Source organism: Zea mays, chromosome 3 (assembly GCF_902167145.1).
Source record: "Zea mays cultivar B73 chromosome 3, Zm-B73-REFERENCE-NAM-5.0, whole genome shotgun sequence".
Classification (NCBI taxonomy): Eukaryota; Viridiplantae; Streptophyta; class Magnoliopsida; order Poales; family Poaceae; genus Zea; species Zea mays.
This window is the reverse complement of record NC_050098.1, coordinates 136,217,223-136,230,142: the sequence shown is the minus strand read 5'-3', so window position 1 is coordinate 136,230,142 and position 12,920 is coordinate 136,217,223. Positions and strand designations below refer to the sequence as shown.

The 12,920-nt window shown below is 40.9% G+C and overlaps 1 protein-coding gene across 1 annotated transcript; it reads left to right on the top strand.

Annotated features, from left to right (window-relative positions):
- The first annotated feature begins 2,502 nt into the window (after positions 1-2,502).
- Positions 2,503-3,943, top strand: LOC100281636 (uncharacterized). The gene is made up of 5 exons (NM_001154555.2): positions 2,503-2,747; positions 2,848-2,944; positions 3,068-3,111; positions 3,399-3,482; positions 3,603-3,943. The coding sequence occupies exons 1-5, from the start codon at positions 2,607-2,609 to the stop codon at positions 3,825-3,827; spliced, it is 591 nt and encodes a 196-aa protein (NP_001148027.1). The 5' UTR covers positions 2,503-2,606; the 3' UTR covers positions 3,828-3,943.
- The last annotated feature ends 8,977 nt before the right edge of the window (positions 3,944-12,920 follow it).

Sequence of the window (12,920 nt, the reverse complement as noted above, 5' to 3'; positions counted from 1 at the left end):
GGAGCCCTAGCCTGCACCAGGCCGCGGACCGTCCGGCCCCTGCGTGCAGACCGTCCGCCCCTGTGCAGAGAGCACCGCCGCGCCTCGCACGAGGCCGCAGACCGTTCGGCCCCTGCGCGCGGATCGTCCGCCCCTGTGCAAAGGGCACCACCACGGTTCTTGTTGAGTGTTTGGCGCTCCAAAAAGGCGTCAACACACGGTGAGCCAAAAAAACCATATGATTAAGAAAGCCCGTAAAAAATAAATAATTCAAGTTTCATATCAATAATCCATACAAGTTCAAAGAAGAAAACTATATGAATAAAAGAAGTATATCGCTATTTTTTATGACCAAATCAAAACTATGTGTATCCTTTTTGAATGTCGATTTGTCGATCTTCTTGAAGGGTGGGGCCATCTGGAAATAGGCGAGGTCAGGCGACCTCTCCAACAGAGAGTCAATGCTCGTTGGTTTGCTAAGCTCGTCGTCTGTCGGTGATGGGTTGCATCTTTGCGATGAGCGAGATCGGGCTTGCTGGACAGGCCGACGTCACAAGGACGAGAAGGGTGGGGGCGTCATGAAGGGTCAGGGTCGGACGACAACACACGTCATGAAGGTGACGACGGGGAGTGTCGTTGGGAATAGGGCATCGGGACAGATTAGTTCAGGTGACGTTTGAAAGAATGAGATCGAACTGATAGATGCAAGAATTGGATCGATAAGGAGAACAAGAGTTAGGAGGACTGGACGGATCCGACTAGAAGGCCTAGGACAGAACTAGTTTGATCTACCTAAAACAGAAGGCCTGGACCGATTCGTCTAGAAGATTTAGGACATAACTAGTTTGGTCTATCTAAAACTTTTTTCTATACTTAACAGTAAATTAACAAGAACTATAAGAGGTAGGGGCACGACCCCCTTTGTCCCTCATGTGGATCCGCCCCTGTATAAGATGTCACCTGTCACTGTTCACCCAACTATTTTCCTTGAATTCCCTCCATCATATTAGGAGGAGGAGGAGGAGCAGCATCAGTAATGGTAGTGGTTATAATAATAATAATAATAATAATAATAATAAAAATAATAATAATAATAATAATAATAATAATAATAATAATAATAATAATAATAATAATAATGTTATTATTCTCATCATCATCTTTCTCGTCGTCATTATGATTATCATTATTATTACCACCACCTCATGGACATGCATGATGCATGTATCGCTCGAGCAATCTGCAGCGAGAGCAGTAGAGCACGACATATAGTAGACGAAATGAGCAAGTTGGGACCCACACACGCGGAGATCTACGTGCCACCAGACAAGCAACATCCATCTTATTAATCGGGATTGATACTTATCTTTACAAAAGCAAATCATGACAGATGAGTAAGCCTGAAGTAGAGATGGCAACGAGTATGTACCCGTCAATAGCATTTCATATTTGTATCTATTACAAAAAAATTATACCCGTCGGATATCCATATACCCGTACCCGTATGAGTAGTTTTATCAGTCGCGTAACTCGTCCTGCTAAAAAAGATCTCAAATTATAATATTTTGATCACTCAAAATGTCAAATAAATACATAAAAATAAATTCAATTTAAAATATAACAAACCATATAATTACGTAACTTGATAGTTAAATAAACAATAGCCGAAGAAGTGTTTTATTTTAACTAAGATTGATTTTATTAGATAATAATAGTGGTATAGTACGAGTATATTTTATCCACAGTTATGCGGGTATGGGTAGTACACATGCGTACTCCTGTTTACCCAACGGGTAGATGTTGTTGCCTATTAACGTACACACGGGTATATAGAAATCATTTCATACTCACATATTTGGTAAAACTCGTCAGGTATTTGGATACTCATTGCCATGCATCTCTAGACTGAAGGCTGTAACAGAACGATCTGACCTGACAGCCTCACTTTTCTCATGTCCGTTGGGGTGGCCTTGTCGTCGAGATCAATCGATCCATCGGTTCGCTTTTGTTTTTTTTTAAAAAATACAACAACCAACTTAAGTGATTGCCAACTAGATCTGCTGAGGATTGCAGATGGCTATGCCTGCAATAGATATATCATCATACCATGGTCTCAAAGCTAAAAAAATGATAGAGTTGCTCTGTTTGACGACCTAACTAGGACATCTGCTCTCAACATTAATTAGCTTGCCGACACCCTAAGGGCAAATTCACGAAGCCAAATTACAGGGCTGGCAGAGTTTCCGAGCTTATGTTCCACAAGAAGCCAATGACTTCTCTTGTCTCTAATAATTATCGTAAACTGTTCTCTGTCAGCGTCAGTCGTCCTGCCTGATTTTGCTTCGCCACACCGCAAATTTCCACAACCACCCCATTCATGTCATGCTCATGCAAAAGGAGCAGGACAACATTCCCTCACTAGCTAGAGGCTAGAGCTGTGTCCTGACTGCAGCTCAGCTCACCACCACCAACCAACCACACCTTCTTCCCATATAACCATCCATCGATCAGCAGCAGCAACTCAAGGCCGGCCGCTGGGGAGTCTGGAACATACCTCTAGCAGCCTCGCCTCTGTAGCTAGGCATTGTAGTAGAGGGGGGAAAGAAGAAGACTAGAAGAAAAGGGCCATGGCGACCTCCTTCCAGGGAACCACCACCAAGTGCACCGCCTGCGACAAGACGGTGTACCTCGTCGACAAGCTCACCGCCGACAACCGCGTCTACCACAAGGCCTGCTTCCGCTGCCACCACTGCAAGGGCACACTCAAGGTGAAGTCCACTGCAGTGCACAGCAGCCTGCTGCTCCAGAGTCCAGTCCATCTGTCTGTCAAGAAGCTGACGACGATGCTCTCTGCCGGCCGCACCGCAGCTCGCCAACTACAACTCCTTCGACGGAGTGCTCTACTGCAGGCCTCACTTCGACCAGCTCTTCAAGAGGACCGGGAGCTTGGACAAGAGCTTCCAAGGTGTTATCTGTTATCATTGCACGTTTCTTAACATATATAGATAGATCCGGGTGTGGTTCTTCCGTTCTTGCATGCTTTGCTTGCGTGTCCTCACCTCACCTGGCTGCATAATTGATGCTTCAGGAACCCCAAAGGTTGTCAAGCCAGAAAGAAACGTTGGGAATGAGGTACGCAAACAGCTTAGGATTCATATTGCATTTTTTTTTCACTTTCAGTCCAGAGTAGAGCAGAATATGTATATATACTAAATCTAGGCCCATGAGAAGATCACAAGAAGAAGAAAAAAATATTGATAAAAAACCCTCTCATGGTCGTCTCATGAAGCAGATGACTAGATTAGTGTTGTATATCATCAAGTTGGCACTATTCATCTTTCTATTTGTTTATCAACAACTGGCACTAGCTAGATGATGGATGCTCGTCATGATTGATTGATTTGCGTATTATTTGGCAGAATGCTACTAAAGTCTCGAGCGCCTTCGCTGGCACCAGGGAGAAGTGTGTCGGATGCAGCAAGACAGTCTATCCAATTGAGAGGGTAAGATGATTCTACGTTCAACTATCTCGATCAACCATCGCTTTGACAACCTACCTGTTCAAGAATCACATAAACACACACACACATATATATATATGCTGATTGCGACTACGCATCCAGGTTACTGTGAACAACACCATGTACCACAAGTGCTGCTTCAAGTGCTGCCATGGAGGATGCACCATCAGCCCTTCTAACTACATCGCGCACGAGGGGAAGCTCTACTGCAAGCACCACCACGTCCAGCTGATCAAGGAGAAAGGGAACTTCAGCCAGCTCGAGAATGACCACGAGAAGACATCGCAGGCTGGGTCGCTGGAGGACGACGAAGAAGAAGAGTATTAATTAATCGCTGAGCAAAAATACATACCACCAGAAGAATAATTAATCTTCCTTCTTGCACTATATATTTCTGTGCCATTTCAGTCTTACCAATGGAGATCATATGTGCGTTCAGAGAACAATGATATCGTTTTCTTGTATCTGCATGTAAACCACGTCTACTACCTGATTTCACCATTTGCATTGATCAGGTGGTAATCTAGACCCTGTTTGGAACTTTTCCGTGTTGCTGTATTTTCAATGAAAATATCAGTACCAAACAGAGCATACAAGAAGAAGAAAAAAAAGCGTGAGAGGATTTTTTTTTCTAAGAGATGGTGAATCTGGACAGTCACTGCCCAGCCGCTGAGATCCCCAGGCACCAGCTTGCAGATTTTCTTCACTAGCTGTCCCTAACATGACAGATCAACCATTTTTTGTTTGTTTTCTTGCGAGCAGGACAGTAACAATTAATGTGACGGCCATAATCATCAAAGTAAATATGCCCCCAAATGAAAGCATGTTCGGATGGACGGAATGTGCATGAAGAATGATACAGTACTGCAAGATATGCAACTAGATACCCGTGAAAAAAAGAAAAGGAAGGTCCAGTGTAATATGAAAGCCAGTCAAAATTTAACACTATATGTAACCAAATGCCTCTAAGAACATAGAAAAAGATAAAAGGAATCTGGCTTTATTATATCATTCATTGTGGACCATGCAGACAAGTGATTAAATTGCCCTGTGTCACGTATGCACTTGACTTGTTAGCTGTATACAACACTATTGTTGCTTAATCAGTAGTTCCCAGATGACTTTTCAATTTATAAACGAGTAGGAATCAAAACAAAGAATAGCCAACTGATCTGATCTGTTTTCAATATATAAATTGAATGAGCTAGCGACTTACTAAACTTTCATGAGCACAAATTGAAGCATAGGACCGCCAAAGAACCAACATGAATTTCTGCAAGTCTGTTAGGATACCAGTTTGCTTGTGTTTTCCCTTTGTGTGGGCGAAGCATCTCGCTCGGCATTGGTGGAGCTTTGTTGTAAATTTGTACCCTCATCGCGAGAGAAAAAAAACAAAAACAAACTTGCAAGTGTGTCTGGGTCCTTGCAAAATTGTACTATTTGGAGACTGTAACTACATTGAGACAGTTATTTTACGGAGACAACATATAATATAACAGCCTGTCACATAGGTGTAATTATGCTGAAATAATGCTATGGAGCTAGTAGACTAGTGATACTAGTGTATGTAGTATCATTACTGGTACAGACAAGGTTTGGTTTACCAAATTCAGTGACCTTATCATCATCAAGAGTACAACAATCGCAGACAACTTATTGAATTTTCCTAAAAGTGCTGTGCAAGGGGCTCGCTGGCAAAAATTATGTGCCAGCACGATCCATGTCTAATGTTAAGTATCAAGAATACATGCCTAGGGCTGGTAATGGATCACGATCTAAATGTTTTTTCACAATTTGTTTGAACCCTTAAATAATTTTAGTTAAAAAATAAATAGAAATAAAGTTCTATTCTAATCCTATTTTATCTTTAAATTTTGTATCGTAAAATTTAGAGCTTATTACCTCCTCTAGAGTCTAGACGTGCCTCATATCTATAATTAAATTACTGCCAACAAATCCAAAACCGAATGTTCCATCCTCATACAGCCAAATCCTCCCCTCCACACTCTCATCACCTAAGGACTTGTTGCAAGTGAATTGTAGAGGGTTGAGGGGATTAAATTCCTTCATTTTCAAAATTGAATAGAAAGGGATATAATCCCCTCTCAAGGCTAGTTTGGAAACTCAAATCCCCTTCGGGATTGAAGGGGATTGAGATGAAATTAGTTTATTTCCACCCCAATCCTCTCCAATCCCGAAGGGGGTTTAAGGTTCCCAAAGTAGCCCTAAGGGCTACTTTGGCAGCCGGGGCAGGGAAACCCAGGGGAGTCGGCACCCAGGGGGACAAATCCATCTCACTCAGATTCTCTGGGCGGGAGTGTCCGTCGGGGGCTGCCCTGCCCTGATTCTATTTGGCAGACAACGCAGATAGAGTTCCCCTTTGGCAGAGGATACCCATACTGCTACATCATATCAAAATAATATATAAAATGCAATAGGAAATGCACTGTCCACATGATCGTTCTAAACATAAAGTTCCATCAATTTGATAAACAAAAGTAGCAGCAAGCTTCAACAAACAAATGATCTGGTGTGTCAATAATCATGAGCTAATAGAGTAAACCACCAACATGTGTTATTGTTATCACACAATATTCATGAGGAGATAATAGAGTACTCAACACAGTTTCTAAGTACTGCAATAGGAAGGATAAAATAAATTGCTTCATGTCTTGACAATAAAAAGGACAGACCCAAAGTGCTAAAGGAGTGCGCCTCCAAATAAACTACCAAAAAACAGAATAAGTGCTGAGTTTTCTGCAACTATATGAAGCAAGAATATTGGATGCCCTGCAAAATGTTGTTGTAAGTGGCACTCGGTGGATGCTTCCACCAGGCAGATTTCATAGCTCCATTTCAATGAAGAAGTCGTTGTCGTCTTATTGGGCCACATAGTCTATTAATTTATCATTCAGTTCAGTTAAATGTTGAGATCATTGCTTGTAGTGACTGAATCATGCAGTTTGATTACACGAGATGGGGAAGTGTTCTAAGCAGTTTGATATCACAATAAATGCAAAAATGTGTAAAAATAAACAGATAACTTGCTCGCAAAATCTTCATGTACACAACAAATGTATAAACAATACAAATATAGTATTAATACTAGGTGAAGAACATGGCAAGCTGCTCACCCCAATTGGATTCTTATTGTTTGAGTGGTACATTTTCCTGGCCTACTACTACTTCCTCTAAGCAATTTAATTACAACATTAGATGCCAAAGTGTGGAAAATTAAATAGTAAACTTGCTAGGGACATCATCACATATACTTTATTACAAAAGCTAGAATAGAGTAAGCAAATACTCCACATGGCACAAACGCATTAGCAGAACGGAGTCCCGGGCATAATGGGGTTTTGCAATAAGTCTTTGTACTAGATTTAGAACTGAGGTCAGAGGCTACACAATGTGTCACACCCGGATTTAGGGGTCCAAACCCGGGCACGACTCACATGTGTGCTGGGATCAAGTCTCACACATATGATAACTTATGGTACAGAAATGAATGTCACCTCATTTATATATAGCAGAGTTTGGTACAAAATAGTTAAATAGTTACATCATACGAAGACAACGATCCAACAACCATAGTTGACTGGGAGACGACGGTCTAGACATCTCATGAACTCATCATAGCATCATTCATGTGCCTCATCCAGTGGTACCTGTTCTTGATCTGGGGGATGTGAGTACAACAAGGGTGAGCTCACATACGTTCATCACTCAACAAATTATTGGGAATAATGTGCATGAACTCACCAAAGATGAGAGCTCATGTGAAGTATAAGTAGATACCAACCCAACTAAATAAGATGGTTAAACCTGGGCATTGCTTTTACAGAATGAGATGGTTAAACCTGAGCATTGCTTTTATAGTTAGTCAAAATTTTATTAGCAGTTACTAAGTATAAGTAGATACCAACCCAACTAAATAAGAGATCACAATTGATAATAACACCCGTGATGCAATGCATATGACAAATTAAGTTTAGTTCCAGAAATTAATCATGCGAGAGTCCTGAGTCGCTCTTGACCGTGAGCATGACTGATATACTAGTTTTATACTCTGCAGAGGTTGCACCCTTTACCCACAAGCCGTGTATCCCGTCTAGCCAGGGTTTGCAAGGCCCTTAGACACTTTCGAGGTGAATGGCTAGGGATCCACTACGAGGCCTTTACAAAGTTCCACTAGCTTCAGAAAACCTGCTACGGTTTCTAAGAAGGGCAATATATATATGAATCCCTAGTCCAAAAAGCCATCGCAGCATGATCGACCCGAGAACCTCCCTATACGCAGCTCCTCTACCGCCCTTGCCCCTTTCGAGTCTCCACTAGCTTTCCTAATTAGTCAGTCAAGGGCGTCCCATTCGACCCTTGTGGTAGCACGGATATCTCAAGTTAAGCTCCATGTTCCAATTAACACAATGATCTTGTCATGAACAATAATTAAAACAACAACATAACTAGGACATGATCATAATATAACATTAATTTCCCTAAACCAGGTAGAGCAATAGCAAAACTACCTAATAGCTCTTTTGTCTGCAAGGTGTGGGATAAACAATGCTAGGGAAACCTATAGGTCTCATCAAATTAACCTGAGCATGTCACAGTGATTAACATGAATATTATTGGGTAAAGAAGAGTGATCAAGGGCACAACTTGCCATAGACTAGAGATTCCTAGACACTTCACCAACTTGGTCTTCAAGTTTCTCATGACCACACTGCTACTCATAGAAAAACATAGAAATAGACAAGGAGTACATAAAGATAACAGTACACCAAATATGAGAACGAACAACATAAGAATATTCTACGCGTTGCTATGAGGTCGTAGGTTTGAGAACCACTAAATTCAGAGTTACGGTTAAGAGGATATAATTTTCCAAAGATCTAGGTGATTAAACAATAAAAGATAAATTATATGTTAATTAATATAAATCATGTGAGAATTAATTAAACTTTAATCTGAGATATAACTTGATTATAGGTTGTATTTTTAGTCAGGTTATAATCATGGACAGTTAACTTTGATTAGCAAGATAAATCAATAATCATAGGATAAACAATATAAAAGTAAGTAATATGTTGTAAATAATGTTGTTATTGCGTAGACAAATTTAATACGAGATTAACGCAACTTGAACAGATTAAATCGGAGTTAAAACGAGCAATATAGGGATTAATTTAGTTTTCGGTCATTTTTATAATTAAATCGAGATCTAGGGACTTATTTGCAATTCTCAGGGATTGCTAGGTAATCATCTTACAACACAGGTGGACAACGGGTTGATTAATATAGAGCACAGGGTCCCTTTTGCAAAAGTAGACGGCTGAAGGGGTATGGGCTTTTGTGGACCGTTGGATCGATAGTCTATGGTGCAGATTAGATCGAAGTCTCGGTCGTTGGGTCGGAGATCGACGACAGAGATTTTATGATAGCAGATCGAATTTACCCCGCCAGATTGAATCGGACGGCCCACGGCCTCGGCCGAATCGGTACGCGACCGATCCCATCACAACCATCAGATCTAAAATCAACACTCGAGATTTAAGGATCCCGCGATCTGATCTCGGCCAACAGATCTGAGATCAACGGCAACAATTTTTTATCACTAAGGGGTATTTGAGATTCAATCGTGAGCGCTCATCACCAGATCAACGGCAATGGTCGTTTCTCCCCCGCACAATCCCGTTCACGCTAGAACGGGGCTGCGACATCCTGTCCGCGGTGGCAGGCCCACCGGCGAGCGGTGGCTACTGTGAGGCTATGGATGAGATGAGTCTTTGATTGATGGCTTGAGATGTTATGGTGGTATGTATTTATATAGACTAAGAGGTGGGTGGTTACATGATAGATCTAATCTGGTATTTATCTGTTACAACCATATCCTATATATTAGGAACTCTAACAAACTCGAACCCAAATCTGTTACAAGATAGATCTAATGTGGTACTTAGTCAAACAATATGTATGTATGTATGTATGTATGTATGCATGCATGCATGCATGTATGTATGTATGTATGTATGTATGTATGTATGTATGTATGTATGTATGTATGTATGTATGTATGTATGTATGTATGTATGTATGTATGTATGTATGTATGTATGTATGTATGTATGTATGTATGTATGTATGTATGTATGTATGTATGTATGTATGTATGTATATGTATGTATGTATGTATGTATGTATGTGTGTGTGTGTATGTATGTATGTATGTATGTATGTATGTATGTATGTATGTATGTATGTATGTATGTATGTATGTATTTAGAGCCCTTGGCTCTGTTTAACTACAGGAAGCCCTGACCACCTACCGATCGGGCCGGCCGACCAGGTGTGTAGACCGCACCAGACCCTTTTTGGCTTACTGTCCCCGACTGCTTACGCCAAATTAACATATGATTTATGATGATGTTTGTTTCAGTTTATGCAAATATAGTTTGTGCATGATTCGGCTTTCCGTACTAGTCCCCACACAATATTGGAGTTACAATGTTTTATGTTTCAGTTTACACAATAGTAATGCACGTGTCGGTCTATGGGCCATCGAGAAAATTTGGTTCCGCAAAATATGTGCATTGGGCCCACGATCTCCCCACACGCTCGCAACCTTCCTAGTTTATCTCACCCGCACGCACGCGGCGGCGGAACCCTAGACAAATCCGTCGCCGTTGCCTTCATCTCCTCCACCGCAAAGATTCCAAAATCGGCAAGTCCTCATTCCCTCCATACATCGGTCAGTCGTACACCGCCGTCACCTTCATCCACTCCACTGCAGTTGTGTCGCCGAGTCACTTCGTTCGTACGCCGAACTACATTGAAGGAAGCACCAACCGTAGACCAAATACTCACATTGTATCAGTGGTAATCAGTAAGTTCTAAATCACCAACATTCTATTTGATTCATTGATTTTTTTGTGGTTCGTTATTAACACAGACTTTCTCTACATTTAGTTTGTCAGTTTTGTGGTCATTATATAGTTGATGTTTGCATCCAGTTATTTAGATTGTCGTCAATATATGACCGATTTGGCATATACAGTCAATTTTTTAGTCGACAGTATCTCCAGTGCGATTATGTTGCTTGGTAATTAGAGGAACAATCGAATCTTTTGTTGTATATTTTTGTTGCGGTTATGCTACTCATTAACTAAAGAACACTATCTGTCAATATGTATATTTTGCATAACATAAATTTATTTTATGCCCAGATTCTAGAAGCAAACCTTCTCGTAACTCAAATGTTACATAAACTGTAATTATGCTATCCTGCATCTCATATTTACATATCAGTGTAACTCAAATGTTTATCTTTTGATATTTACCTGCATTTCATATTTACATAAACCTTATCATAAATTAGATTCACCTTCTCGTAACTCAAATGTTTCATGAATTGAAACACATATTGGCGTAACTCCAATGTTAATTTAGCGTAAGTCATTTAGCGCTAGTACACCAAAAAGAGCCCAGGTGTGGTATGCACACCTGATCGGCCTTCTTGGTCTGTAGGTGGTCGGGGCTTACTATATTAATTTGTTGTTGCATATGCGTAGAAAAATATTTGGTCCAAAAGATCATATCTATATGTATATATGTTTTTATGTGGTTTGTTTTGGCAGGAATAACATACATGAAGAACGTGCACCGACCTCTGTCTATTCGAAAGTGCATAATAATACAGTATAGTCAGGAGTGCTTTAGTGTTGACATACCACGTGTGCCGGCGACGTCTGACAGTCAAAAACCAACGCATGTCAGTGACAACGACAACGACTTTATGCCAGTCATGAAGAAGCGTGACGTTGATGGCAGTCCTTCAAAATTTATGAAGAAGACAGTTACAAAGCGGACGAAAGCAATGGAACCCCCCGACAGGTTAGTATTTATGTTCAATGCAAATATATCACTTCATGCGTGCAAATAAGTTTTACGCTGAAATAATGTCTATTATATTGTTAATGTTTTTCTTTAAAACAAGTTTATTGGTTTGTCTAGATATATTTGTAATGTGGATTAGGGTTTTTGATGCCCAAAACTGATTTGCGACTATGCAGATGTAAATGTATATGTTATTGGTATCTCATTACAGAGGTATAACATATTTATTTTTACATTTTTACAACAGAGGCTTAATGTTAGATACAATCCACAAGATGTTACTGTAAGCATTAAGATTTTAAATGACAGACAACGTCAAGTTATTGCACGAAAGGGGTTCTCCAATATACTTGATATGAGAGTTGATACGCTTGTCAGTAGATCACATTTATGCTGGTTGATGGAAAAGCTTGATCATAAGGATATGACAATTCGAGCTGGCCCAGAAAAGGAGCTGAAAATTACAAAGGACACAGTGCATCTTATACTTGGGCTACCAAATGCAGGTGGTGGAAAGCCATTGGGCATTGACGAAGCTGATGCTGCAAATAATTTAAGGGCTGAGCTTGGTTTATCCAAAGAAGACTTCGGTGTTGCAGCTCTACAAGATCGACTAAGGAAAGGAGGCGACGATGACCTAAGCATCAGATCTTTCTTTCTGATACTGTTCAATCGGTTATTGTTCCCTACCGCAAGCTGGGAAATAACTAACCATGAGGTGCTTTTGACGGAAGAAATGCATCGTTTCCACAAGATGGATTGGTGCTAGCTCATATTCAATGACCTATGCGAAGCGACGAAGAAGTGGCACACTAGGAGCATCACCAATGTTTCTACAACCATATACGGCTGCTCCATCGTAATTCTTGTAAGCATATCATGATCCTTTGTCTGTATTATGTAGCCAATTTTACATATTCAACTCTCATTTACATTATATTATGCTCTGTTATGTGTACAAAAATGAATCATGTATTGAAAGGGAAATGCGCTTAATCATTTCCTATAATCGATTTTGGTGGTTGACGTCCATCACAAACCACGTGGACTAATTAGTTTGCTAAGATGTATTTTATCTCAGGTGCATAAGGTTCAACACAAACCAAGAAAGAAATTAAGTTGGGTACTCAACAAAGTTTGGATCAAAGAACTTGAGAGTGTGCTGCTAGTGGTGCACCGGACAGTGTCCAGTGTGCACCGAATAGTGTCCGGTGCCCCAGGCCAAGCTCCACTCGAACTGGCCACTCTCGGGTTTTACCAGGGCACGCTCTGCTATAATTTACCAGACATGTCCGGTGAGCCAATAGAGCAACGGTAACCTGGCGTTAACGATCGACTGCAAAAGTGTACAATGCAAAGTCAGATGTCAGGCTGCGAAGTCAGACGCACCGGACATGTCTGGTGTGGCACCGGACTGTTCGGTGCAACTACAGGATAAAGGACTCTAACGGTCAACCGCTCCAAACCCCAACGACGTGCTGACATGGCATGCACCGGACAGTGAACAATGCCATGTCCGGT